This window comes from Leucoraja erinacea, chromosome 5, assembly GCF_028641065.1.
Source record: "Leucoraja erinacea ecotype New England chromosome 5, Leri_hhj_1, whole genome shotgun sequence".
In the NCBI taxonomy this organism is placed as follows: Eukaryota; Metazoa; Chordata; class Chondrichthyes; order Rajiformes; family Rajidae; genus Leucoraja; species Leucoraja erinaceus.
This window is the reverse complement of record NC_073381.1, coordinates 85,519,226-85,545,916: the sequence shown is the minus strand read 5'-3', so window position 1 is coordinate 85,545,916 and position 26,691 is coordinate 85,519,226. Positions and strand designations below refer to the sequence as shown.

At 44.4% G+C, this 26,691-nt stretch overlaps 1 protein-coding gene across 1 annotated transcript in view; it reads right to left on the bottom strand.

Annotated features, from left to right (window-relative positions):
• The window catches only part of LOC129697513 (serine/threonine-protein kinase MRCK alpha-like), a 308,786-nt gene that overhangs the window by 103,023 nt on the left and 179,072 nt on the right, over nt 1-26,691 (bottom strand). The window contains 7 exon segments of the mRNA XM_055636147.1: nt 1,076-1,209; nt 12,806-12,928; nt 13,437-13,603; nt 14,857-14,936; nt 17,887-18,135; nt 19,927-20,127; nt 24,927-25,020. Coding sequence (XP_055492122.1) covers nt 1,076-1,209; nt 12,806-12,928; nt 13,437-13,603; nt 14,857-14,936; nt 17,887-18,135; nt 19,927-20,127; nt 24,927-25,020 — 1,048 coding nt within the window.

Sequence of the window (26,691 nt, the reverse complement as noted above, 5' to 3'; positions counted from 1 at the left end):
ATGTTCATGCCATCCGGACGCAAGCAACCCAGGCAAGTAACAGGTGCTGTTCCTCCAATTTCCGGTGTTGCTCACTCTGGCAATGGAGGAGACCCAGGACAGAGAGGTCGGATTGGGAATGGGAGGGGGAGTTGCAGTGCTGAGCCACCGGGAGTTCAGGAAGGTTATTGCGGACTGAGTGGAGGTGTTCGGCGAAACGATCGCCCAACCTCCGCTTAGTCTCACCGATGTAAATCAGTTGACATCTAGAGCAGCGGATGCAGTAGATGAAGTAAAAACATCTACTGAAACATCACCTATTCATGTTCTCCAGAGATGCTGCCTGACGCACTGGGTTACTCTAGCACTTTGTGTCTTATTTTCACTGTGCAAAGAACCAGAAACAATTTGCTGTAGTGAAAATATAAATCCATGATATACAGAAGTGTTGATAGACACAAAATGTTGGAGTAACTCGGCGGGACAGGCAGCATCTCTAGAGAGAAGGAATGGGTGACGTTTCGGGTCGAGACCCTTGGGTGCATCACCCTTTTCTTCTCTCCAGAGATGCTGTATGTCCAGCTGAGTTACTCCAACATTTTGTGCTCATCTTCAGTGTTTTTGAGACTGGTGCACTAAGAATTGTGAGAATTATATTCTGCCTCTGTATCTTCCCCTTTGCTCAACAGAGGGGAAGAAGCTGTTCCCTGAATCGTGCATTCAAGGTGGCAGACTGTAGCTTGACCATTGTTTTGTATTGAGTTATTACTCGTATTTTCTTGTCTCTTTCAAATGACTGACCTGCAATGTGTTTTCAAATGTTGGTTATCTTTCATCAATTTATTATGGCGGTTTGCCATTATTTCCAGAATTGTTCTTTTGTTTTGCTGTTGACAGGTGTCACAGTCAGAAACATAATCTATCAGGATTCACATCACAGTCAGGTTAGAGCTGGCCTTGTGCATGTTTTATCAGGCATTGGCAAAAAAATCAGTTTAACTGTGGGTGAGTATTTCAATTTGCCTCAGCCACAATCCCCATCTCCACGTCCTTTCTGCAAAGTGACAGGAGCTATAGCACTTGAATGTGCAATTACCTTTTGAAGATCCTCTTTCTCTTGCTTTGCAGTTTTGATTTGTTTCTCAAGTGCTTTAATTTGCCTGCAGCCCTCTTCAAAATCTCGTCTGATGAGGCTTGCTTCTTCAAGCTGCTGCTCCAGGTGACCAGAGTCTGGAATAAGCGGCAGGAATAACCAATTACTTACAGTGCACAGATATAGCATTGTGCTTGTAACATAAACCGTTCTTCTTCATGAGTAAAACATTATTAAAAAGGGAGCCAGATGAGAGAAACAAAATATTAAAGCAGCTTTTATGCTGTTTTCTTAGGTAACAAGGCTGCTGGAATCGGAAACAAGAATATGGTGGAAACCAAGCCGATCTCTGCCAGATTTGTTGATATGGTTCAGGGTGGTGTGAATAAAATAAGATGAACCTTATTGGAACACAGGCAAATTCAGAAACCCCAGACCCAATGCAAATATAATAACCAGCATTCCACCAACCCAATACAAGCACAACAGGTAACTTGCACAATCAGTATCACACCAACACAATAATAGACACCAGTATCTCTGGTAATCCACCAAAAAATAAAAAATGTAACTGCTTAAAGGATTGTCCATGCAATATTGCAATACTACATGACACAGTTCCTCAAGAATAAATGACCCCACCAACCTCAAAGCAGAGCACACACTAGGTCGTGGACGACCAGCCGATCGTGGCTTCCGCCCGGACGTCTGTAACGCTGGCGGAAGCCACGATCGGCTGGTCGTCCACTGCCTTTGGCAGCTCAGTAAAGAGCCTATAGCGCGCTCGAGTCCCGCTGCACTCCTCAGGCAGTGTAGATGGAAGTGACTTTTGTCAAAGTGTTTTTTACAAGTTTACTAAAACTCTCATCTTGTTTGTTTGTATGTGTGTGAGGATGTGTGTGAGTATGTGTGATCCTAAACTACACCCAAACGGTACAAGATAAAGCTACAATTTTTGGCCCACCTTACTCACCATTGTCCTGTGGTGTACTGTAGCAGGTTTTGTTCAGATTGATTGTGTATTTTACAAGTTTACAGTTTATTTTATAAGTTGTAGCGCTTTCGTGTACCGTTTTGGTGCAGTTTCAGGATCACACATACTCACACACGTCCTCACACACCCGGGTCGGGTAGGAGGAGGGAGGGCGAGGTAATTACGTTGGGGGACCAGACTTCCCGTGTGACAGGGACCCAACGGGTCCAACTTGGTCTAGTGTCAAATCAACGTATCCTTTATTGTCATTCAGACCTTTCGATCTGAACGAAATTTCGTGCCTTGCAGTCAAACATATAATAAAAATAACAAAAACACACAATAAACACAAATTTAACATCCACCACAGTGAGTTCACCAGGCACCTCCTCACTATGATGGAAGGCAAAAGTCTTAAAGTCGTTGTCTCTTCCCTCCTTGTTCTCCCTCTGTGCTGAGGCGATCCAGGCTTCCAATGTTGTGACCCCGCCGGGTGATGGTAAGTAAGTCAGTCCCGCGGCTGAATCCGAGCTCCGCGAACGGGCCGGTTCAAACTCCGAGGCCCGGGATGGTCGAAGCTGCCGAAGCTGGCGCCCTCCAGTCCAGCGGACGAAGCTGTTGCTGCGGGAGCTCCGGAAAAAAAGGTCACCAACCTGTGACCTGCGAGCTCCCGACGATGTCGTCCACTGGGCCCGCGGCCGAACCTCCGAAGTCAGGTCGCCGCCGCCGGAATGCCACCACAGCTCCGAAGTCGGGTCGCCGCCGCCTGAACGCTGCCACAGTTCCGAAGTCGGGTCGCCGCCGCCTGAACGCCGCCACAGCCACGAAGTCGAGTCGCTGCCGCCGCGGGAACGCTACCACAGACCCGAGTCGGGTCGCCGCCACAGCCCCGAGGCCGCCAGCTCCGCCATTAGGCCTCAGCGCAGACGGAGACTACGACAAGAAAAAGTAGCATCCCCACGAAGGAAGAGACCAAAAACATGTTTCTGCCAACCCCCCCCCTACACATACACAACCTAATAAACTAAAATTAACTAAAACAGGACAAAAGAAAACAACAAAAAAAGAAAAAACAGACGAACTGCAGGCGAGCCGCAGCTGCTAAGGCAGCGCCGCCACTTCCTTTGTCACTAAATCTTACTACAAAGCACAGTTTCACAACCCAGAGATCTGGGTTCAATCCTGACCTCGGGCACTGACAGTGTGCAGTTTGTATGTGCTTCCTGTGACTGCATGGATCTCCTCTGGATTCTTCTTGAATCCAGCAGATGTAGCTTAATAGGCCACCGTAAATTGCCTCTAGTGTGAGGGAGAAAGGTAAAAAATGAGATGTAGGATTTTGTTTTTAATGGATTAACGTAGCATTGATGTTTGAGAGTGGTTGATGGTTGGCATGGACATAGTGAGTTGAAGGGCCTGTTTCCGTACTATATCTTTGTATGATGATATGAATACATCCTTGATTAAAACTAAGGCCAATGGATTAAAAGAAAAATACAGGAACCTGTGATAGACACAAAAAGCTGGAGTAACTCAGCAGGACAGGCAGCATCTCTGGAGAGAAGGAATGTGTGACATTTCGGGTTGGTGACGAAGGGTCCCGACCTGAAACATCACCCATTCCTTCTCTCCAGAGATGCTGCCTGTCCTGCTGGTTATTCCAGCTTTTTGTGTCTATCTTCGGTTTAAACCAGCATCTGCAGTACCTTCTTACACATACAGAAGCCTGTACTAAAATATCCCTGTATCATTTGGAGTTGCCAGGAGTTCATTAGGAAATGTCTTGTCACATTAACTCCACATGATCCCCAAAGTAAAACAAAGAGAACCAGAAAAAAACAATAAGACTTGCCAAAAGAATTTAAACATGGCCAAAGTTCATAATATCAGCAACGTTTACAATTGTTCAATTAATAAATTGGATGGAAAAGGGAACCATAACACAGTGGACACATTGACCGAGACTAAATTGCAATACTGACAACACCTAATTTCACCTCCAGATTCACAGGGTATGTGTAAATCTGTTCTGTACTTTACAAAAACTAACCTTCCATCTTTGAAAATATTTGCTATTCATTTACTTCTTTAAGGCACGCAGCAAAGTCAAAACACCCCCGCCTGGAATTGAAACCATATGGTGTTCCGAATACATAAAATGTCATGTTTGTTCAAATTCCCTGAAGGTTTGAAGAATGAAAATCTTGACAATTGAGCCAATAACTTTTTGAAGCAGAATATTTCATTTGGAATTCACTGATAGTGGCTTTCTACAGCACCCTCCATAATGTTTGGGAAACGACCCATGTGGTTAAAGTGCACATTGTCAGATTTTATTAAAGGTTTTTATACATTTTCGGTGCTGGGGCCGCTACTCTTCACATTGTATATTAACGATTTGGACGAGGGGATTGAAGGCTTTGTGGCTAAGTTTGCAGATGATACGAAAATAAGTGGAAGGACAGGTAGTGTAGAGAAAGCAGGGGCTCTGCAGAAGGACTTAGACAGGTTTGGAGAGTGGACAGAGAAGTGGCAGATGGAATATAGTGTAGCAAAGTGTGGAGTCATGCATTTTGGTAGTCTGAATAAAGGCGTAGACTATTTTCTAAATGGGGAGAGAATCCAGAAATCGGAGGTGCAAAGGGACTTGGGATTGCTGGTGCAGAATTCCCAAAAAAGTTAACCTGCAAGTCGAATCGGTAGTAAAGAAAGCAAACTCAATGTTAGCCATTTATTTCAAGAGGGCTTGTAATAAAAACAGGAATGTAATACTGGGGCTCTATAAGGCACTGGTAAGGCCTCATTTGGAATATTGTGAGCAATTAGGGGCACTATATCTGAGGAAGGATGTGCTGGCTCTGGAGAGGGTCCAGAGGAGGTTTACAAGAATGATTCCAGGAATGAGTAGGTTAACCTATGATGAGTGTTTTTCAGCACTGGGCCTGTACGCGCTGGAGTTTAGAAGAATGAGGGGGGACCTCATTGAAACATACAGAATAGTGAAGGGCTTGGATAGAGTGGATGTGGAGAGGATGTTTCCATTAGTTGGAGAGTCTAGGACTAGAGGTCATAGCCTCAGAATTAAAGGATGTTCTATTAGGAAGGAGAATGTGGAGAAATGGCTTTAGTCAGAGGGTGGTGAATCTGTGGAATTCTTTGCCACAGAAGGCTGTAGAGGCCAACTCAGTGGATATTTTTAAGGCAGAGATAAATAGATTCTTGATTAGTACAGATGTCAGAGGTTATGGGGAGAAGGCAGGAGAATGCGGTTAGGAGGGAGAAATAGGTCAGCCATGATTGAATGGCGGAGTAGACTTGATGGGCTGAATGGCCTAATTGTACCCCTATCACTCATGACTTAATGTCAAAGGCCGGAGATGAAAAGGCAAAAAGGTGAGATAAGAATAGAAGTATGAATTGTGAAGCAAGAGGAACAATCTAGGTAGAAGGGGAGGGGGGGATGGGAAACATAGATGCAAGTCTATGTGCGGTTTGGGGAAGAGAGATGAGGATAAAAAAATTGGGTGGGGAGAGAATGAGAGGAGGGGTGTACTCTTCCAGCTCCCCCCCCCCACCACAATCAATCAAAGAAGGGTCCCAACCTACAAAAAAAAAGCCTATCCATGTTCTCCAGAGATGCTGAGTCAGAGATCCACTGAGTTACTCCGCATTTTGTCTTTTTCAACACGTTTCTCTCTCCACAAGTGCTACCATAAGTATTTCCAATTTTTTTCCATTTGTACTCCTTTCATATCATCTCTCTATAAAGCTCTTAGATGAAATGCGATTTCTGAAAACACCTTTCACAAAGCACTCTTCCCATTTTGTGCCATAACCCTAATCCTCCACTGAACCAAAAAAGGTCTGACGGAAAATGAGTTGGGTTAATACTGGTGCCAGCCTTGAGCAAGGCATACCAAGTAATTTTCCTAATTTGTGCACTTATCTATATCAGATGGAAGACTGCCACACTCATTTCATTGACTATGGCAACCTTAGCAACAAACAGACGAGATTCTCGCCCTAAATATGGCAGCTCCTTTATCTATCTAGAGTTTGTTGATGCATTTTTCCAGTCCCAGATGTCAGACACAGCATGTTGGTTTGATTTGCCATGTAAAATCTATTAAAGATTTGTATCAAGAAAGCAAACTTCCAGGCACACTGGCAAACTTCCTTAACTCTCTCTCCTCCTGTGAGCAATTTCCTCAGTGCTAAACATGTAATCATTTCATTAATTGGTGCAAAATTCTGGCTCAGGTAAAAATCAAGAATTGGCAGGCAATATTGTAATTGTTTTTAATTTAAGAAAATGATGGCTTGGGTAGAGTGGCACATTCCCATAAGAGAGAAAGATAGGGCAATTCAATGGTATTGGTTTACAATTAAAGCCAGAGGTCGTTGGATGACCAGGGAGATGGAGATCAAATTCAAACTCGCGACAGATGTCAGGCTGCTAGCACAAGAGAGAGCCAGGCTGATTATAGAAAGTAAAAAGAGGGCAATGTGAAAATATGAGGAAGGTCTGGCAGCAAATATGCAAGAGAATTCAAAATATGTTCCTACACATGCAAAGAGTAAACGGCTAATAAACTGTGAGAAGCACTTGATCAGGGGCCAAAAATATAAACTCATGGAAGCAGACAGTATGGCTAAAGTTCCAATGGAAGACTTTACACCAGTCTTTACCAAGAGGAAAGACGCTGCTGGAGTCTCAGCAAGGAAGATGTTGTTAAAATGACAGATGATTTAAAAATTGACAATGAGTCAATTGAAATGCTGGCTGTACTTTAAGTGGATAAGTTACCCAGTTCAGAGGGTATGCCCCCTGGGGAAGTAAAGGTAAATGTCTCATCAATAAAGGGCACAGTCTCAGCAATCGGCTTGCCAATGCAAAGCTCCGAGTGTCCTTTTTGTGGTAAGCCGGTGAAGAATGAAGAATTCCCCAAGTATTTTGGAGTCACCCTGGATCACACCCTCGCCCATCGTGAACACCTGAAGAGGGTGGCTGATAAACTGAAAGCAAGGGTCAACATCATCAGGAAACTTGCAGGCAACAGCTGGGGTTCCAATGCCCACACCCTACGTACCGCAAGCTTAGTCCTAGTCTACTCAACAGCTGAGTTTTGTTCAACAGCTTGGGCTAATAGCTGCCACACCACACGAGTTGACACTGTCCTTAACTCAGCAATGCGGGTCATCACAGGGACGCTGAAATCAACACATTTGCAGTGGCTCTCTGTCCTCTCTCATATCGCCCCTACCAACATATGCAGAAGGGAGAGGATGGTGAAAGACTGGTGCACCATCGAGGCTAACCCTGACCTTCCCATCCATGCTGACTTGAACAATCTACCCAACATGCGCCTGAAGTCCCGCAAACCCTCTGGTCTCCCTGGAAGACTTTGACTCCAAGACTGAGTGGCGCAGAGACTGGAAAGATGCCAGCACCAACAACGGAGAGGTCATCACAGACCCCACAGTGAAACCACTGGGTTTTGACCTCCATCGCAAGCAATGGCTCACTCTGAACAGAATCTGCACCCTCCCAGCAAGAACAGCCCATCACCTGCATAAGTGGGGGATGACAGACAGCCCTGCTTGTGACTGCAGACATCCAGACCAGACCATCCCACACATCGTGAATGACTGTTCACTGAGGCTTTTCCCAGGGGGCATCAAAGCTATCCACCCAGTAGCTGATGCTGTCCTGGCCTGGATGTCGACCCTTGATCTACAACTTTAGGCTGTGCACACCATACGAAAAAAGAAGAAGATAGCCTTGCAAATGGCAGTAGATACAGCAATGATTGCTGAGGACTGTGGATATGCAAATATTGAAACCTTGTCCAAAAAAAAATAATGGAGTCATACAGCACGGAAACAGGCCCTTCGACCCAACTTGCCCACAACGACCAATGTGCCCCACATACACTAGTCCCACCTGCCCACATTTGGCCCATAACCTTGTAAACCTGTCCTATCCATGTACCTGTCCAATTGTCTCTTAAATGTTCGGATAGTACCCTCCTCAACTACATCCTCCAGCAGCTCGTTCCATACACCCACTACCATTTGTGGAAAAAAGTTACCCCTCAGGTTCCTATTAAATCTTTTCCCCCTCACCTTATACATATGTCCTCTGGTTCTCAATTCCCCAATTCTGGGCAAAAAGCTTTGTGTGTTTACCCGATCTATTCCTCATGATTTTGTACACCTCTATTAGATCACCCCTCACCTTCCTGCGCTCCAATGAATAGAGTTCTAGCCTACTCAACCTCTCCCTATAGCTCAGGCCTTCGAGTCTTGGCAACATCCTTATAAATCTTCTTTGCACCCCTTCCAGCTTGATAAAACCTTTCCTATCACATATAGGTAACATGGTGACCAAAAGTAAACATGATACTCTAAATGTGGCCTCACCAATGTCTTACACAACTGTAATATGACCTCCCAACTTCCATACTCAATACTCTGACTGATGAAGGCCAATGTGCCGAAAGCCTTTTTGACCACCCTATCTGTCTGTGATGCCACCTGAGTTCCTAGCTCCTTCTGCTCTGCAACACTCCTCATTGCTCTACCATTCACTGTGCAGGTCCTGCCCATGTTCGACTTCCCAAAATTCAACACCTCACATTTTTCTGTATCAAATTCCTTCAACATTCCTCCGCCTCCTTGCCCAACCGATCAAGATCATGTTGCAATTTGTGATGACCATCTTCACTTTCTACAATATACCCTCTGTATATCAATGCTGTAATAATAATAATAATAAATTTTATTTATGGGCGCCTTTCAAGAATCTCAAGGACTGTATATCAATGCTGTAATAATAATAATAATAAATTTTATTTATGGGCGCCTTTCAAGAATCTCAAGGACACCTTACAAAAATTTAGCAGGTAGAGGAAAAACATGTAAGGGGAATGAAATAAATAGTAGAGACATGACTAGTACACAAAGTAAAGACAGAATACAATTCAAAACACAATATGAGGCAATTAATGCACAGATGAAAAGGGAGTCGGACGTGGGGCTAAGGATAGGCAGAGGTGAAGAGATGGGTGTTGAGGTGGGACTGGAAGATGGTGAGGGACACGGAATTGCGGATCAGTTGGGGGAGGGAGTTCCAGAGCCTGGGAGCTGCCCTGGAGAAAGCTCTGTCCCCAAAACTGCGGAGGTTGGACTTGTGGATGGAGAGGAGACCGGCTGATGTGGATCTGAGGGACCGTGAGGGTTGGTAGGGGGAGAGGAGGTCAGTGAGATATGGGGGGGCCAGATGATGGAGGGCTTTGTAGGCGAGGATCAGGTCGAGTTAGGGTTGAGGGACCAGTGTCAGCAGAGGTTAGGAGGTCGTTGAGGACTTTTGATGAGAGCATTTTCTGTGCTATTTGCGAAAGCCAGATTGGAGGGGTTCAAGTAGGTTATACGCAAGGAGATGGGAATGAAGGTTGCGACGCAGCGATACGCTCCTTTTTGAAAGAAAGGGGGGTTTGAGATTGGGCGAGTTTTGTAGGTGATCCGGTGGGAGATGGGAAGCCAGTGAAGTTGTTTGAGGACTGGAGTGATGTGATGCCAGGATTTAGTGTGGGTGATGAGTCGGGCGGCTGCGTTCTGGACCAGTTGGAGTCGGTTGATGTAGGTGGAGCTGATGCCAAGGAGAAATGAGTTGCAATAGTCCAGTCGGGAGGAGATGAAGGCATGGATGAGTCTTTCAGCAGCGGGAGGTGTGAGAGAGGGTCTAAATTTGGCGATGTTGCGGAGATGAAAGAAGGAGGTTTTAATGACATGGCGGATGTGAGGCTCAAGGGAGAGGGTGGAATCAAAGATCACGCCAAGGTTGCGGGCCTTGGGAGATGGGGAGACAGTGGTGCCGTCGATGGTGAGAGTGGGGTTATTGATTTTGCTGAGTGTGGCTTTGGAGCCTATGAGGATGAATTCTGTCTTATCGCTGTTGAGTTTGAGGAAGTTATGTTGCATCCAGGTTTTTATAGCTGACAAACAGAGCTGCAGGAGTCGGCGCGGCAGGAGTACGGGGGCGCAGCAGGAGCATGCATGAAGCACTGCAGCTGCAAGTAGTGTGCTCAAAGGAGCAGCATGGTCACATTGTTGATATGGGAGAGGGGGGGGTTGTGGGGGGGGATTGGTGCCGAGGTAGATCTGGGTGTCATCGGTGTAACAGTGGAATTCCAGGTTGAAATGGCGGAGTATCTGACCAAGGGGGAGGATGTAGATGATGAAGAGGAGGGGGCCGAGTACGGAGCCTTGGGGAACGCCTTGAGTGACTGTGGCTGTAGCAGATGTGTGGAGAGGGATGAAGTGAAATCTGTTGGAAATGTAGGAACGGAGCCAGCTGAGTGCAGAGCCTTCAATACCGAGGTCTTTCAGTCTGGTGAGCAGGATGTTGTGGTTCACTGTATTGAAGGCTGCGCTCAGGTCGAGGAGAATGAGGATGTTGAGGGAACCAGTGTCAGCAGAGGTGAGGAGGTCGTTGAGGACTTTGAGGAGAGCAGTTTCTGTGCTATGGAGGGGGCGAAAGCCAGATTGGAGGGGTTCAAGTAGGTTATACGCAAGGAGGTGGGAATGAAGTTGCGACGCAACGATACGCTCCAGGGTTTTTGAAAGAAAGGGGAGGTTTGAGATTGGGCGGTAGTTAATGAGAGAGGAGGGATCAAGACCAGGTTTCTTTAAGATTGGTGTGACAGCAGCAGTTATGAAATGCTGTGAATGATCTTGTCATTTAATGTATACTTTCCCCCTAGATTCAACTTTCCAAAGTGCAACACCTCGCACTTGCTTGGATTAAAGTCCTTCTGCCATTTCTCTGCCCCTCTCTGTTACTGATCTATATCCTGCTGTATTCTTTGACAGCCTTTACTCAATTACCACAGCTCCATCAGTTTTTCATCCATTAGTGGCCTATTCCTGCTCTATTTGCATGTTCCTTAAGGTTATAGTACAGAAGGCTACTCCTAGTGAAATACAAATATCTACATCTTACCAATTATATATCTAGCTTGTTGTCACTCCAGCAGTCAACAGAGGTATGAATCCTTGATTTAGGACAACATTTGGTAGCTGCGAGCAGATGTGCAAAATCAAATGCAAAATCTGCTCCATTACTCATTCATAATGCTTTCAAATGTGTCCTGAATATAAAGTATAAAGTATAAAGAGATGGAAGCTATTTGCTTCAGATTGTCCTTCATATAACAAACCTTCAGGTGTAATTGAGATGGGAACACTCTTTCCATAATAACTATGTGCCACTCTGCATGAGTTTAATTTTGATTGGTTTGGTTACACAATCTGCTATTTAACTGCCACGTTAAGTCATATACTGCCTGACCTGCTAAGGGGGATCATGACAGAAGCCTCCTCGTGGCGATCCCCATAAACGACGACACGATGCACTCAGTCAACATGTTGGACGACAACAGAAGCCAACAGTCTGACACACGAGCGAACGACCTGCTAAGTATTTCCAGTATTTATGTTTATCTTCATATCGCTTAAAAGGATGAAATGGAACCATAGAAGGTGCTTTCATCCACCCTCTATCCCTTCTTGAAGCAAAACTGGCTAATGATTAAAGGGCCTGTTCTACTTACGTGTCCTTGGCACACAAATTATGCGACCTCTTGGTCGCGTTGTGCCACGATGATCCAGCGAAGGTCGGGCGCGATCACATGCGTATGCCTAGACGTCTGGAGCTCGTGACGTCATTTGAAGATGGACACAAATGTGGAGTAACTCAGCGGGAACGGCAGCATCTCTGGAGGGAAGCAATGGGTGACGTTTCGTGCCGAGACTCTTCTTCAGTCTGAAAAGAAGGGTCTTGACCAAAAACATCACCCTTGCTTCTCTCCAGAGATGCTGTCGGTCCCGCTGAGTTACTCCAGCATTTTGTGTCTATCATCAATTTTCTTGGCCCCGCTCTGGGAGTAGAAGTGGGGGCGGATCCGGACCGCAACGGCCGTGAGCCCCAGGCCGAGTTCGGTGATCGTTTGCCTGCTTCTGCTGCTGTTGAAGGTGTCGCGCCAAGGTCTTGGGCCTGTCCCACTTTGGCCGTCAGTTCCGCGACAGGCGTGCGCGAAGATTTCGTCCACTACAAAAATTTCAGAGGCCCGCGCGATGTCGCGCACAACTACATACCCCTCCGCGCTTCTAAATGCGACTGGCCCCGCGCGGCCATACGTTGCCGTGCGCCTCAATGCGACCAAGAGGTCGCGTAAATTGCCTGCCAAGGACACGTAAGTGGGACAGGCCCTTTAAGCTCTGTACTGGAATCAAAAGGCCAGGTTATGAAGAACTGTTGCATCAAGACATAGAGCACAAAAGGCCAAGTGCTGGCAATTAGGATTAGTAAAGATGGGTTGTTGAAAGTCATCATGCACAGGGTTGCTGAAAGACCTCTTTTTGTCCTGTATGACAATGCTTGAATATTACTTAAACAATTCTAGGAGTACTCAAAGAATACAGTGCAGTGAGAAAAAAACAGAATGATAATGCAGCAAATGGGCATTTAGCTCAACATTAATGGTCTGGATCTTTTAGACAGGAACACAGCTGCTCCACTCCTCTAATCTTTGCCCGGTTTTGTTTTTTATCCAATTCTCAATTCCAATAAGTTTGTTCCCAGCATATTTTTAGGCAGATCAAAAATCTTAACTCTGCCAGATTTGTCACAGCACCTACACAATATTCAACATAATTTAACCAAAATGTATGTTGTAAATACAGAACTGAATACATACCTAATACTTGTTGTTTCAATGTTTCTACTTCTTCTTTCAAATGTATAATTTCCACTTCTCGACTTGCAGTTACTGGACCATCCACAGTTGAATACTGAAGAGCCTGAACAGTCTGTGTAGACTCTGTCGAACAAAATCAAAGAAACATTGTTATTTCTCTCAGAATTCTGTCAATGTACAATGCAGGGAGATTGAAAGTTAGCTTTAAAAATCAATCCCCTACGTTATCTTTGTAGAAACAAGAAACTACAGATGCTGGTTTACAAAAAAAAGACACAAATACTGAAGTAACTCAGCGGGTCAGGCATCTCTGGAGAAAATGGATAGGTGACATTTCAGATCCGACTCGAAACGTTACCTATCCTTGTTCTCCTGAGATGCCGCCTGATCCAGTGAATTACTTCAGTATTTGTGAATATTTTTCCCTAGCTCTCATTTTTCTGGAAAGACCACAGGCTGGGAACATTGCTGATCAACGCATAGGTGTGCAAGGGAGACACTTAGATGGGCATGGACACTGGGCATGGCATTAAGCCAGTCAGACAGCGGGAATGTTGGAACCAAATAATAAATTAAACTAGATACTAAACTAAAATAAATTTGTGTGGTACCTTGTCAGTTGAATTCTCACCTTGAAGTTTTCTACTTAGTTCAAGTTTCTCTTGTTCTAAACGTCGTATCCTCCTCTCATAAGCCTCGGTGGCCAAGCTGTCCTCTAAAGTCCGCTGAACATTGATGTCAATGTCTGTCGAGGATGATCCAGCAGCATCTCTCAGACTACTTCTGTCAGACAGAATACTGAAAGAGCACCAATGCATTAAAAATAAACGGCATAATTACTGGTGTGAAGCAATACAGGATATCAGCAACTGAATATTATAATTGGAAACGCTATAGGAGTAACATCTGTGAAAAGCAAACACATCCCCTGAAAAACAAGCCCTGCTAAATGGATGAAATATATCTGGAATTAGCCATGATGCCTGAAAGGTCACCAACACACAACTAGATCTGTGAAATCTGTCTTCGTTTCTTCTCCATCTGATCATAGATTTATCATGGGTCCAAAAAGGTCTGAGGTAGTTGGTCTTCAAAATAACTACAAAAAAATCTTCTAAGATCGTGGAGAATGAAGCAAAGCTGCCATCTGACATGACAGTGCTCAGAATGGCGACAATTAAACAATATATGCACAGTTTTCATTCTGCATTCGAGCACTCTTTTTCCTTGAACTCTAACCTGGAAGCTCAGAAATTGGCTGGCCAGGTTGCAGCTCCCCCTTTTATGGCAGTCCAAATTTGAAACGCAAATATTGTCTGATTACCATGGCCAAATCCAAACTTCACAGAAAAAAAGTTGTTTCTATCCTTCCCGCAGTCTTGCTCCTTGTTTCAAAGCATCTTCCAGCGGCAATGTGCACTTTTACATATCTCCCCAGTGTTCTTCTCCTCAATTGAGATCGCCAATGAAAAGACAGAGGTGTATCAGTAAGTGCCAAGGGTCACCATGTTCATGTTATATGAGCAGAATTAGACCATTTGGCCCATCAAGTCTAATCTGTCATTCAATCATGGCTGATCCATCTTTCCTTCTCAACCCCGTTCTCCTGCTTTCTTCCCATAATCCCTAACATCTTTACTAATCAAAAATCTGTCAATCTGCATCTTATAAATACGTAATGACTTGGCTTCCACAACCGGCTGGATCACTCAGCAGGATCCTGGGGATGTAACTTTCATAGCATTTGTTCCGAGTAGAATCTCACACACAGCGCAGCAAGAACTAATTCCCAACTGACAACATTGTAATCGTGACCAATAATGAAGGTACAATAAAAATCCATTAATTCAGCTTGGAGCATGAGAAATTGATGGACAGACTTTCATTATCAGGGTGGGGCATGATGATCTGTCCTTCCCATAAACTGAAAATATAAACATTCTGTACGTCTGTGCTTTTAAGTAAAAGTATTCTGGCGTCACTGCTTTGCATTACATATTGAAAAGTTATAACTAACAGCTCCACACAATTTTGCAATTCAGGGCACTTACCAGTTCGTGGTGTAGGTGAACCCTACAAAGGGAAGATGGTGACCAGAGAAAGCCGTATGTGTAGGTGGAGGCATCGTCTCCTACAACAAAACAAAGGGCAAGTTTGACTGTCTTATACCTCACTTGTGATATCTTGTGAGAAATCTTGAACTGTTGATGGCTTCAAGTTCTTTTCTTGCCTGATAATGTACGTTGTTGCTAAAAAGCCTCTACTCATATCATAACTTTGATTCCTGATGCAGCAATTCCATTTCCACAAATTTTCATTCAAAAGGATTATGAGAAACATGATCATGGAATAGCCTGAATAGACTGATTCTATATTGATAAAATCACAGCAAATTGATGGATAGTTCAGTCATATGTTGCACAATTAAATTCTTATTTTGGGGGTTAGATGAGTGGCTGAACATATGATGTGATGAATGTATAAACCTACATACATCTCTGGCCAGCCATTACTATATTCAAAACTCCTCACTTTAAACGCAATAAGGTAATCATGAGGAGTAAAATGCAAAGGTGAGGTAGGCATGTTTGAATATGTGAAGTTTAGAGGTTTCAAGGGAGTAAATAGTAACGTGTGAGCCAAACAATGCATATTATTTTCAGACCAAATGCTGCAATCATTGCACTTTAATATTGGACTTCATAATTGATTCTAAATCTTTAACCAAATTATGATGCTAATGTCAGGATATTGTGTTACTCCAGAAAGATTAATTTGTGAGTTTTCATCACAACTACTTGGTATTTGCAAAAGGAGAGAGAGTTGTAAAGAAGGCATATATATGTCTGTCTTCATGGCTAGGGATATTGAGTACAAGAGTCAGGAAATCATAATGCTGCTCTACAAGACTTGGGTTAGGCCACATTTGCAGTATTGCGTGCAGTTCTCATCGCCCTATTACAGGAAAGATGTAGAGGCTTTGGAGTGGGTGTAGAGGAGCTGCCCGGATTTGAGGATTTCAGCTACAAGGAAAGGTTGGGTAAACTTGCAAGTAGACTAAAGTGCTGGAGAAACTCAGCGGATGCAGCAGCATCTATGGAGCGAAGGAAATAGGCGACGTTTCGGGCCGAATCCCTTCTTCAAACTGATCTAGGGTGGGGGGGGGGACAAGAAAGGAGAAAGGAAGAGGAGGAACCCGAGGGCTGAGGGAAACTGCTTGTGTCCTTGAATGGAGTCGAGGGGGGAGGTAAAGCGACAAGTGTAGCATCTCTTGCGGTTGCAAGGGAAAGTGCCCGGGGAGGGGGTGGTGCGGGAGGGAAGGGAAGAATTGACCAGGGAGTTACGGAGGGAGCGGTCTTTGCGGACAGCAGACGGGGGGGGGGAGATGGGAAGATGTGGCGAGTGGTGGGGTTACGTTGGAGGTGGCGAAAATGATGGAGGACTATTTGTTGTATGTGACGGCTGGTGGGGTGGAAGGTGAGGACTAGGTGGACTCTGCCCTTGTTACGAGTGGGGGGATGGGGAGAGAGAGCAGTGTTGCGGGGTATTGAAGAGACCCTGGTGAGAGCCTCATCTATAGCAAGGGAGGGGAATCCCTGTTATCTGAAGAATGAGGACATTTTAGATGCCCTGGTGTGGAACACTTCATCCTGGGTAAATGGCAGATGCAGTGTAGACGGAGGAATTGGGAGTAGGGGATGGAGTCCTTACAGGAAGCAGGGCGGGAAGAAGTGTAGTCTAGATAGCCATGGGACTCAGTGGGTTTATAGTGGATGTCGGTCAGAAGTCTATCACCTGCGATGGAGATAGTGAGGTCAAGAAATGGTAGGGAAGTGTCGGAAATGGTCCAGGTGTATTTGAGTGCCGGATGGAAGTTAGTGATGAAGCGGATTAAGTCAGTCAGTTGTGTGTAGGTGCAGGAGGTAGCATCAAATCAATCGTCGATAAACTTGCATTGTTTTCTCTGGAATATCAAGTGTTCAGGGGAGACTTGATAAAAGTATATAAAATAATGAGAGCCATAGATGGGAAGCAGTCAGAATTTATTTCTCAGGGTGGAAATATCCTACATTAGAGGGAATTGCTATAAGGTGAAAGGGGACAAGTTTGATGGAGATGTGTGGGGCAAGTTTTTACTTACACCGAGAGTGGTGGGTGGCTGGGACAATTGCCAGGGGTGGCGGTGAAGGCATATCACAATAGTGGCGTTTAAGAGACTTTTGGATAGGCACATGGATCTGCAGGGAATGGAAGGATATGGGCTATGTGCAGGCAGGTAAGAGCTGGTCTGGGCATCATGTTCGGCACAGGCATTATGGGCTGAAGGACCTGTTCCCGTGTTGTACTGCTCCACATTCCATATTATCTTCACTACAAAGGACGTTTTGTGAAAGTCTAATAAATGTTTGTTGAATGATGAAGGGTGCAGACATAAACTGTTTCCATTGGTGAAAGTATTACGAACATGGAATTAAGTGATTAGCAAAACAGTAAAAAGGGACATTACATTGTGAATGGTCAGATTTTCTAAAGCACTGCCAGAGGTTTCAGCAAAGTCGGATTATGTTGTAATGTTCAAACATAAACTGGGATAGTATCTGAAAGGACATAATTTACTGGGTAATGAGGAGAAGGTGGGAGAGTGGGAGCAGTTGGATTGTAAAACCAGTATAGAGTGGGCTGAACAGCAACATGTATGCTATGACTATTCATAGTCATAGAGCGTGGAAACAAGACCTTTGGCCCAACTTGCCCACACCTACCAACATATGTCATCTACACTGGTCCCACCTCTAAACCTATCCTACCATGTACCTGTCTGATTGCATCTTAAATGCTGTGAGAATGCCTGCCTCGTTCCGTACACCCACCACCCTTTATGTAAATAAATTACCCCTCAGGTTGCTATTAAATCTTTTACCCTTCATCTGTTCTATGATTATAGATGAATTCTCATGACCTTTAAGAAGCTATTGGCAACATTTAGGATTCCTTTCTTTATATAAGGCAAATACATTTTCAATTAAAAAATCCTCACCATCACTTTCAATCTAAATTCTCCCTCTCCAAACAAAACTCACAGAATTCTTTAAACAGTCATCGTCGACATCAAAGTTTGATGTGTCTGTGGGGCTGCTGACTTCGGGAATGTAGGGTGCTTCACAGTTTCTGATGTTATCCCAGTCAATGCAGGCAAAGAAGGAGTGCTTCTTAAAGTCTTCAATCCCGTTTTGGCCCAGCCGATGCTCCCGGCTACAGATCAGCCTCCGGATGAGGTCCTTAGCATTTTCAGAGATGTCGGTGATTTGGACCGGAAACTGGAATCGCTCCTGGTTGTATAAGTGTTAAATGTAGAAGTTAATTGCAGAACCTGAAGCAGGAGTTGGTAAGTTATCAGTAAAGAAAATCAGGTTTTAGAAACTACTCCCAGTACTAACATGATACCTATCAACGTGTTGTGCATGCAATTCCAAACTAAAGGGAACGCTGCAAGCTAGAGCATTCCCCCATAACAGTCTATTCAACATTAACCAAGATTTCTGAAGAATCAATTGACAATCACCTCCACGCATGCTAAAACAATGATAATCTGATAACCAATTGTTCAAAATCCCAATGGTTCTGTGTCAGACTCAGTAGAAAAGGTTTGCCGTGCTTCCTTTCCACTCACTGGGGCCCAGTTATTGATCTTCTGCCACTCACTGAGGCCCCAATTTCTGTGCTCCCTTTGCATTCAGCGGGGCCCAGTTACCGTGCAGTGTCGGGGACCAATTCCTGAGGCTCCCTTCCATTCACTGCCCCCCGCCCTCATTTCCACATTCACTTTCAGTTTACCTGGATTGATTAAAATTGATCATGCTGCCTAACCCCTTGAAAAAGTAAATGAACAAAGTTTTAGAGATACAGCGTGGATCCCAGAGAAAAGTCTGATGAAGGGTCTCGACCCGAAACATCCCCATTCCTTCGCTCCAGAGATGCTGCCTGTTCCAGTTACTCCAGCATTTTTTGTCTACGGGAGAAAACCCATGTAGGTCACTGGGAGAACGCACAGACAAGCACCTGTAGTCAGGATCGAACCTGGGGCAGCAACTCTCCCGCTGTGCCACTGTGCCGCCCAAGTGTTGAAGTAGTAATGATATCGAATAATCCAGAAAATCTATCAATCCAATACAATGGTCCTGTGCATCCAAAATCAAAGATGCTCTCCCAAAGCATCACAACCAGAAAGAGAGCATTTTAAAATTAATTAAATCAATATATTCACAGAACACCTGCCACCACCCTCGCCCATGTGACATGTGCACACATATGCACACAGTCACATGTACAGCTTCAGTTTCAACATTAGTTTCCTTAGAATTATCATTGGAAGATATTATTGGGGACTAAGGAAGAGGGAATGGAGGAAAGGGGATCCAACAAGAAAAATTGGACGTAGGCATTGATACGAGGATATTGAGAAGCAGAGATTGTAGAGGGTGGTCAAAAATTGAATATTTATGTATGATTGTGAAGTTTAAGAGGATTTTAGATAGGGAATGGAGGGATATGGATCACATGCAGTCTGAGGAGATTAGTTTAATTCAGCACAAACACCGTGAGTCAAAGGGCGTATTCCTGTACTGTATTTGACGCATGAGTATATTGATAGGGGATAAAGTTTTTTTTTGGACTGTCGGTATCGCTGGTAAGTCACACTTATTACCACTCTCTAAATGAGAAGGTGGTAGTGCGTAGCATTCTGAAATTATAACAGTCCATCAGGGAAGGTGCTCCCAGTGTTATAGAGCAGGGAATTCCAACAGTTAGACCAATTTGTAACCGTTGACACCCTTACTAATCAAGAACCTATCAATCTCCACCTTAAAAATACCCAATGACTTGGCCTCCAAAGCCATCTGTGGCAATAAATTCCTCAGAGTAACCACCCTTTGGTTAAATAAATTCATCCTCATCTCCATTCTAAAGCTACATCCTTTTATTCTGAGGCTGTTCCCTCTGGTCCTAGACTCTCTTGGCTCACTAATGAGTCTCTGCAGAACTAAATATGATCAATATTTAACGGAAGAAAATATAAGGAACAAAGGATGTACATGGGCGGGACATTACACAATACTCACTTTGTGATTCATGATTTTTCCATACGTCTCCACTAAAGATTCCGCATAGAAAGGAGTTTCCCCGAAAAGCATCTCATACATGCAGACGCCAAGTGACCACCAGTCACACTCTGGCCCATACTTTCCTTTACCATCTTCCATGGCCTGAAGAATCTCAGGGGAAATGTAGTCAGGGGTCCCCACTGCCACAGAAGACTGGACCTGCATTAGAAATGTAAAAGATTAGATCCCATTAATTTTGTACAAAAGCTGCATCACAGCAGTTATGTTTTAAACGTTCAGCCATGCCAATCTTGTCAAATACATGTTCACTTGAATGTCCATTTGAAAAGCATTTTTCCCATGTGGAGAAATAAGGAGCAACAGATGCTGATTTACTAAATAAGACACAAATTGCTCGAGTAAATCAGTAGGTGAGGCAGCATCTATAGAGAACTTGGATAGGTGACATTTTGGATCGAGATCTGAAATGTCACCTATCCAAATTCTCCAGAAATCTGAAGAAGGGTTTCGGCCCGAAACGTTGCCTATTTCCTTCGCTCCATAGATGCTGCTGCACCCGCTGAGTTTCTCCAGCTTTTCTGTGTAATCTCCAGAAATGCTGTCTGACACGCTGAGTTACTCCAGCACTTTATTTCTTTTTTTCCCATCTGAATACGAGAAACCATGGATTGCCAAAGCTCCACTGAAACTAAATGCAGAAGCAACAGCCGACTGACAAAACATTAGCTTTGTTTCTCTTCCGCTAGGTACTTCTTAACGACCAAACATCCATAGCATTTTCAGTTCTTATTGTATCAGTAACATTCCAGAGACAAATTCTCCAGCATCTGCACTCTTTCCACCTCCGATCCTCATCCCCACCAACCACATTTGGCAACATCAGAGATCAATAGCTGACCCAGTCAAGAATCTGACTCTGCTTAATGCTCACTAGATAACCTTCATGCTCTGGCCAACAGCAATTCTTCAGTTTTCAATAGATTTAACCCAATGTGATAATCAAATTCAGCATTTCAAAACAGATGCCAAGAACGAACACAGGGAAAATTTATATATCAGATAAATACGATACATGTGATATTCATCCAATCTAAACAGCTGCGTATTGTCAGCAGTGATTCATTGTTCTGACCACAGATCTAATTCAGAAACTTGACCAAGTCTGTTTTATTGGAGAGAAAGGCACAGTGAGTAGTAAAAAGCTATCCTTGATGTTTTAAGTAAATAATAGTAAACATTTTAAATTCATAATTGCACAGTTTTGGATTTCCTTCTGGTTGTCAAGACTGGTTGTCTTGTGGTGAAGATACTCCCACAGTGTTATTTTCAGAGAATTCCAGAATTTTGACCCAGAAATGATGAAAGGATGAATATAAATTGCCTGGTCAGGAAGACTTGTTACTGGAAGGGAGTCTTGAAACCTGTAGTTTAATCAAAGTAGCCATGGTAACCTACATGGCCAAATTCAAAATGACATTAAAACATTTGACTTCATCATTTGCAACATAAACCACATAGGAAATATCAACTGTAATCTCCATTGTTTGAATGAAAAGTGCCTATATTATAGATTAGTAGTCAGCGTGACATCTGCTAGTATATTCTTGCTGAGGTACAAAGAGGATAATCCAGTCACAGCAAGCACTCTAAGCAGAAATAAATCAGCGGACAGTGAGCAAAAGCACCTTGAAACCAGCTATACCGTGCAACTTTATGCCATGGGAAATAATGTGCGGGAATTAAAAGGTAGATATTTCAAATATTTTTTTTCCTTCGCTGTTCAATAAAGAAACCTGACTATCAGAGGTTTAACTGCAGGAGTTAACCTCCATGAAAGGAATACACATGTATACAGGAACCGTGAAAAGCATTCCAATTTACCCAATAACATAGGACCAAATTTTACCTGTATAAGCATATGTATAGTCCGAACATTTCAATGAAATATTAGAAGGCTTCATTCAGAATTTAATGTGAACAATTATATAAATTGACAGCACTGGGCCTGTACTCGCTGGAGTTTAGAAGCATTAGGGGGGGACCTTATTGAAACTTACGGAATAGGGAAAGGCTTGGATTGAGTGGATGTGGAGAGGATGTTTCCACTAGTGGGAGAGTTTAGGAATAGAGGTCATAGCCTCAGAATTAAAGGACGTTCCTTTAAGGAGGAGATGAGGGGGAATTTCTTTAGTCAATTTATTTCTTTGAATCTGTGGAATTATTTGGCACCAAAGGCTGTGGAGGCCAAGTCAATGGATATTTTTAAGGCAGAGATAGATAGATTCTTGATTAGTACAGGTGTCAGGCTTTATGGGGAGAAGGTAGGAGAATGGGTTTAGAAGGGAGAGATACAGTGCCCTCCATAATGTTTGGGACAAAGACCCATCATTTATTTATTTGCCTCTGTGCTCCACTATTTGAGATTTGTAATAGAAAAAAAATCGCATGTGGTTAAAGTGCTAATTGTCAGATTTTAATAGAGGCCAGTTTTATACATTTTGGTTTCACCATGTAGAAATTTCAGCAGTGTTTATACATAGTCCCCCCATTTCAGGGCACCATAATCTTTGGGACCGGGGTAATGTCTCTAGTGCCTTCAAGTTCGGGTGCTGGAGGCGCCCCAGGGCCACAAGGATGGAGAGGAGAGGAGAGGGACGTTGGTTCACGGAAACTATTACAGTACATTAAGCGGCGGGCCGACCGTATTTTGAATAATTACGCCAAAAATGGTGGCGCCAGCAAGTGTAATATATGCAAATGGGATTTCGCATGCAGTTGCATTTGTGAGAAATAAAGCCCCACAGAATCACTGAACCATTGAACTGAGTAAAGGAATGGGAGAGTGAGATACTAGTACAAGGCAGAGTGTTAAAGTGTCAGATATTTATAACGTGATAAACCTGGTAAAGGTCTGGTTAAGTTCTACATTAGATCACCAGGGCACATGTTGGCTGCGGTGGTTGCACGTTTCTGCCCCAAGTTTGGCTTGTGGTGCAGGTGAAGTGCAGCAGGGTCCCCAGTGCTCAAACTGGTGGATAGAGCGTGAGACACACATACGTGCCGCCTGCCTAGGTTACCTGATCCTTGCTGAGCAGAGTAATCGTTCGCTGTAATAAAAAGGAATGTGAGATGAGCATATCACAAAAATAAGAACCGATGTGGGAGAACAATTGGCACAACTTTCTAAATGTAGCCCTATTGTTGCGATAAAAGTATATTTAAAATCTACAGCAATCTATCTATCTATACATAACTAAAACTTTGATCTTATGCTCTTTCGGTTTGCGGGGTTTTTTATTTGCGCAAAAACAGTACGTGATAGCGCTACGATTTTTCGGCAGGTTACTCACCGTCTTCTGTGCTGCGAGTGCCACAAGTTTTGTTCCGATCGGTGGTATATTGTAAAAGTTATTGAGGTTTAAAAATCTTTAAAAACGCGTGTGCGCAGATTCCTTCAGTCAGCGCCACGCAGATTGGTCCCTTCTCCTGTCAGTCAATGCCACGGCCGGTATGGCGACGACCCTTCCTGCCCAACCGGCAGCGGCCTGTCCCGCCTCACTCACAAACTCCTCTCCCCCCCCCCCCCCCCCTCACAGTAACTTGTCTATCGTCTCCCCCAGCACTGGCGGCGGCCGCGGGGGGGGGGGGGGGGGGTTCAGTGGAGGCCCAGTGAAGGTGCTCGTCCCGTCCCTCGCTCCCTCATCATTCACCCCTCTCCCCCGCCTGCCCTCTGCGGCAATGGTGGTCCCGTCTACCCGTCCCCCTGGATCCGTCTCCTCCGCCGCCGCCATTCTCGGAGATCTTCTCCACCAGCTCATCGAAACTCATGGTGCCCTCCGTGACGAACACGGACCCCATCCCCCTCCCCCCCCCGCGGCCCAGTGGCAGCAGCGTGCAGTCAGGCAGGTAGGGGGGTGGGCAGGGCGGGGACGGGCCGAACGGCAGCAGCGGGCAGTTGGACAGGATGGGGACGGGCTGAGCGGCGGCTGAGCTGGAGTGGGCAGAGGGAGGGAGGGAGAGTCGGGTTGCAGGGTGGTCGAGCAGTTTGCGTGGAGTTTGAGTAACTCACACATACACACACACACACACACACATGATGCAAACTGGTCAAATCGTCAAGTCAACGGGATCTAAACCACAGCTAACAATGAATGACCTGTGGAGGAAGGAACTGCAGGTGCTGCTTTTTATGGATGGAGGGAGGGAGTGACTGAGGGTAGGGGAAAGGAGAGGGAGGGAGAGGTGAGGGAGGGATTGGGGAGGGGGAGAGGGGAAAGAAGATGGAGGGTGAAGAGGAGGGGGAGGGTGTGCTGGGGATGAGGGGAAATGAGCCGTGCCTGCGCAGTTGGGGGCTATGAGTGAGTGGTGCAATATTGCGTTGGGGGGACAGATTGCATTGGGGAAACGGGTGAGTGGTGGAATATTACATATAGGGACCAGGCTTCCTGTGTGACAGGGACCAAACAGGTCCCACTTAGTCCTGTTTTTAAACTATTACTCAGATACAAATAAATGTTTGACAGCAGATCTCTTACAAGTCCAAATATAACATGCTAACTGAGTGCACCATAACACACAAGATTAGTTTAAACCAATGGCCAGTCAGGTATTTTGAATAAGAGGCACTTTATTCTGATAACATCCAGCTGGCTAATTTTTGAACTAGTGCTTCAGAATATTTTCCTCCCTGTATGTTTCAGTGAAACATTCAGTACTAATACAAATTGGGCTGAATGTTTTCACTTAATTATCAAGGCTCATAGACCCACAGATTTGGGGGTTGCTTCAAACCTGGGTCTCCGCAGCACAAATCAAATTCTCAAGGATAATTGGTTTGGGAAACAGCACATTGAGGGAGAATGGAAAGGGAGGAAGTTAGGATTAATAAATATCATGAGCAAAGCCTCAATCTGCACCTGAGCACAATTTAGACATAATAATGAAGCAATATATCTCATTCACAGTTTGATTGATTTTTTAAGTTCCTCTCAACTTACTGTGCCATCTTCCATGAGCTTGAGACAAGAGCCAAAGTCTGCCAGTCGGATATGTCCATTTACATCCAGAAGAATGTTGTCTGGTTTGATGTCCCTGCATAACGAGAAGAATAGCTTTTTGAAACAGCACAACACTGACCATTTGTGTACTACTGTAACTCGGACATCTTATAACAATTTCGATGATTCACAGAATTTAAATTCTACAGCTGCCGTGGAGGACTTGAATTTATGTCTCTGGATCCAGGCCTCTGGTCACACAGTTCTGAATAAAAAAAATAATTGACCTGAAACATTAACTCTGGACCTCTCTGCACACATGTTGCTTGACCTGCCACACGGAACATGTTAAGAGCTTGCTGAGGGCAGGATGTGGCCCGCGTCCATAGATTGGAGACACCCGATATAGACACAAGGATACTGCAATTGTTGGAATACAAAAAAAGACATAAAGTGCCAAAGCAACTCATTGGGTCAGGCAGCATCTCGAGAACATGGATGAGCAACATTTCGGGCCAGGATCCTTAAAGAAGCGTCCCAAGCCGAAATGTTACCTATCCATGTTCTCCAAAGACACTGCCTGACCTGCTAAGTTACTCCAGCATTTTGTGTCTTTTTTAAATCTCTTTAATATTTGTTAATAGGTGACCCCACTCTTTGTAGCTTCTAAAACACTGTGTCTTGGCTAAAATACATCTGTACAGTAATCTCTTCCATCAAAAAGCCTTGAACATCAGATCTGCACGAAGTATCTCCTGCTTAGTGCTGCCATTTTTCATTTGAAGATTTCACTCACTATTCTACCAGAAGGATGCATTACAAATACACACTTCTGTACCAGACCTGGTGAATAGAGCAACTAGGTACAACCGTCAACCATTAAATATGATGGAAAGGTGGAGTAAATGTGGATGCATGCGCATGTGGGAGAGATTTGTGGGACTGAGAAGGGTTGTGTGGGAGTATGTGTGTGAGTGAGAGAGAGGGAAATAAAAGTAGAGATGCAGACACATTTCCATGACTGGGAACCAAGAAAAGGATTTCTGATTTGGAGGTATAGGTTCCAACCATACCACTGTAATGGAAACATTTAAATTAAATATGACTGGAAAACAAATGTTTGCTATGCAACAATGATTACGAAAGTACAGTATTGTCATAAGAACACACTTTTTGAGGGAAGAGTTCTACTGCCATAACCCTGTGTGACCAATATGTAATCACAGCTTTGTGATTCACCTTTAAATGCCCTCTGAAATGGCCACTAAGATGAGGGATAATAATGTTTAAGAAAGAACTGCAGATGCTGGAAAAATCGAAGGTAGACAAAAATGCTGGAGAAAATCAGCGGGTGAGGCAGCATCTATGGAGAGAAGAAATAGGCGACGTTTCGGGTCGAGACCTTTCTTCAGACTGATGTGGGGGTGGGGGATTGGGAGGGAAAAAGAAAGGAAGAGGCAGAGACAGTAGGTTGTGGGAGAGCTGGGAAGGGGAGGGAAAGAAGGAAGAAAGCAAGGACTACCTGAAATTGGAGAAGTCAATGTTCATACCGCTGGGGTGTAAACTACCCAAGCAAAATATGAGGTGCTGCTCCTCCAATTTGCGATGGGACTCACACTGGCCATGGAGGAGGCCCAGGACAGAAAGGTCGGATTTGGAATGGGAGGGGGAGCTGAAGTGCTGAGCCAAAGGGAGATCAGGTTGGTTATTGAGGGATAATAATGCGATGATTGCCTACAACATTCACAATGTTGTGGATAAATAA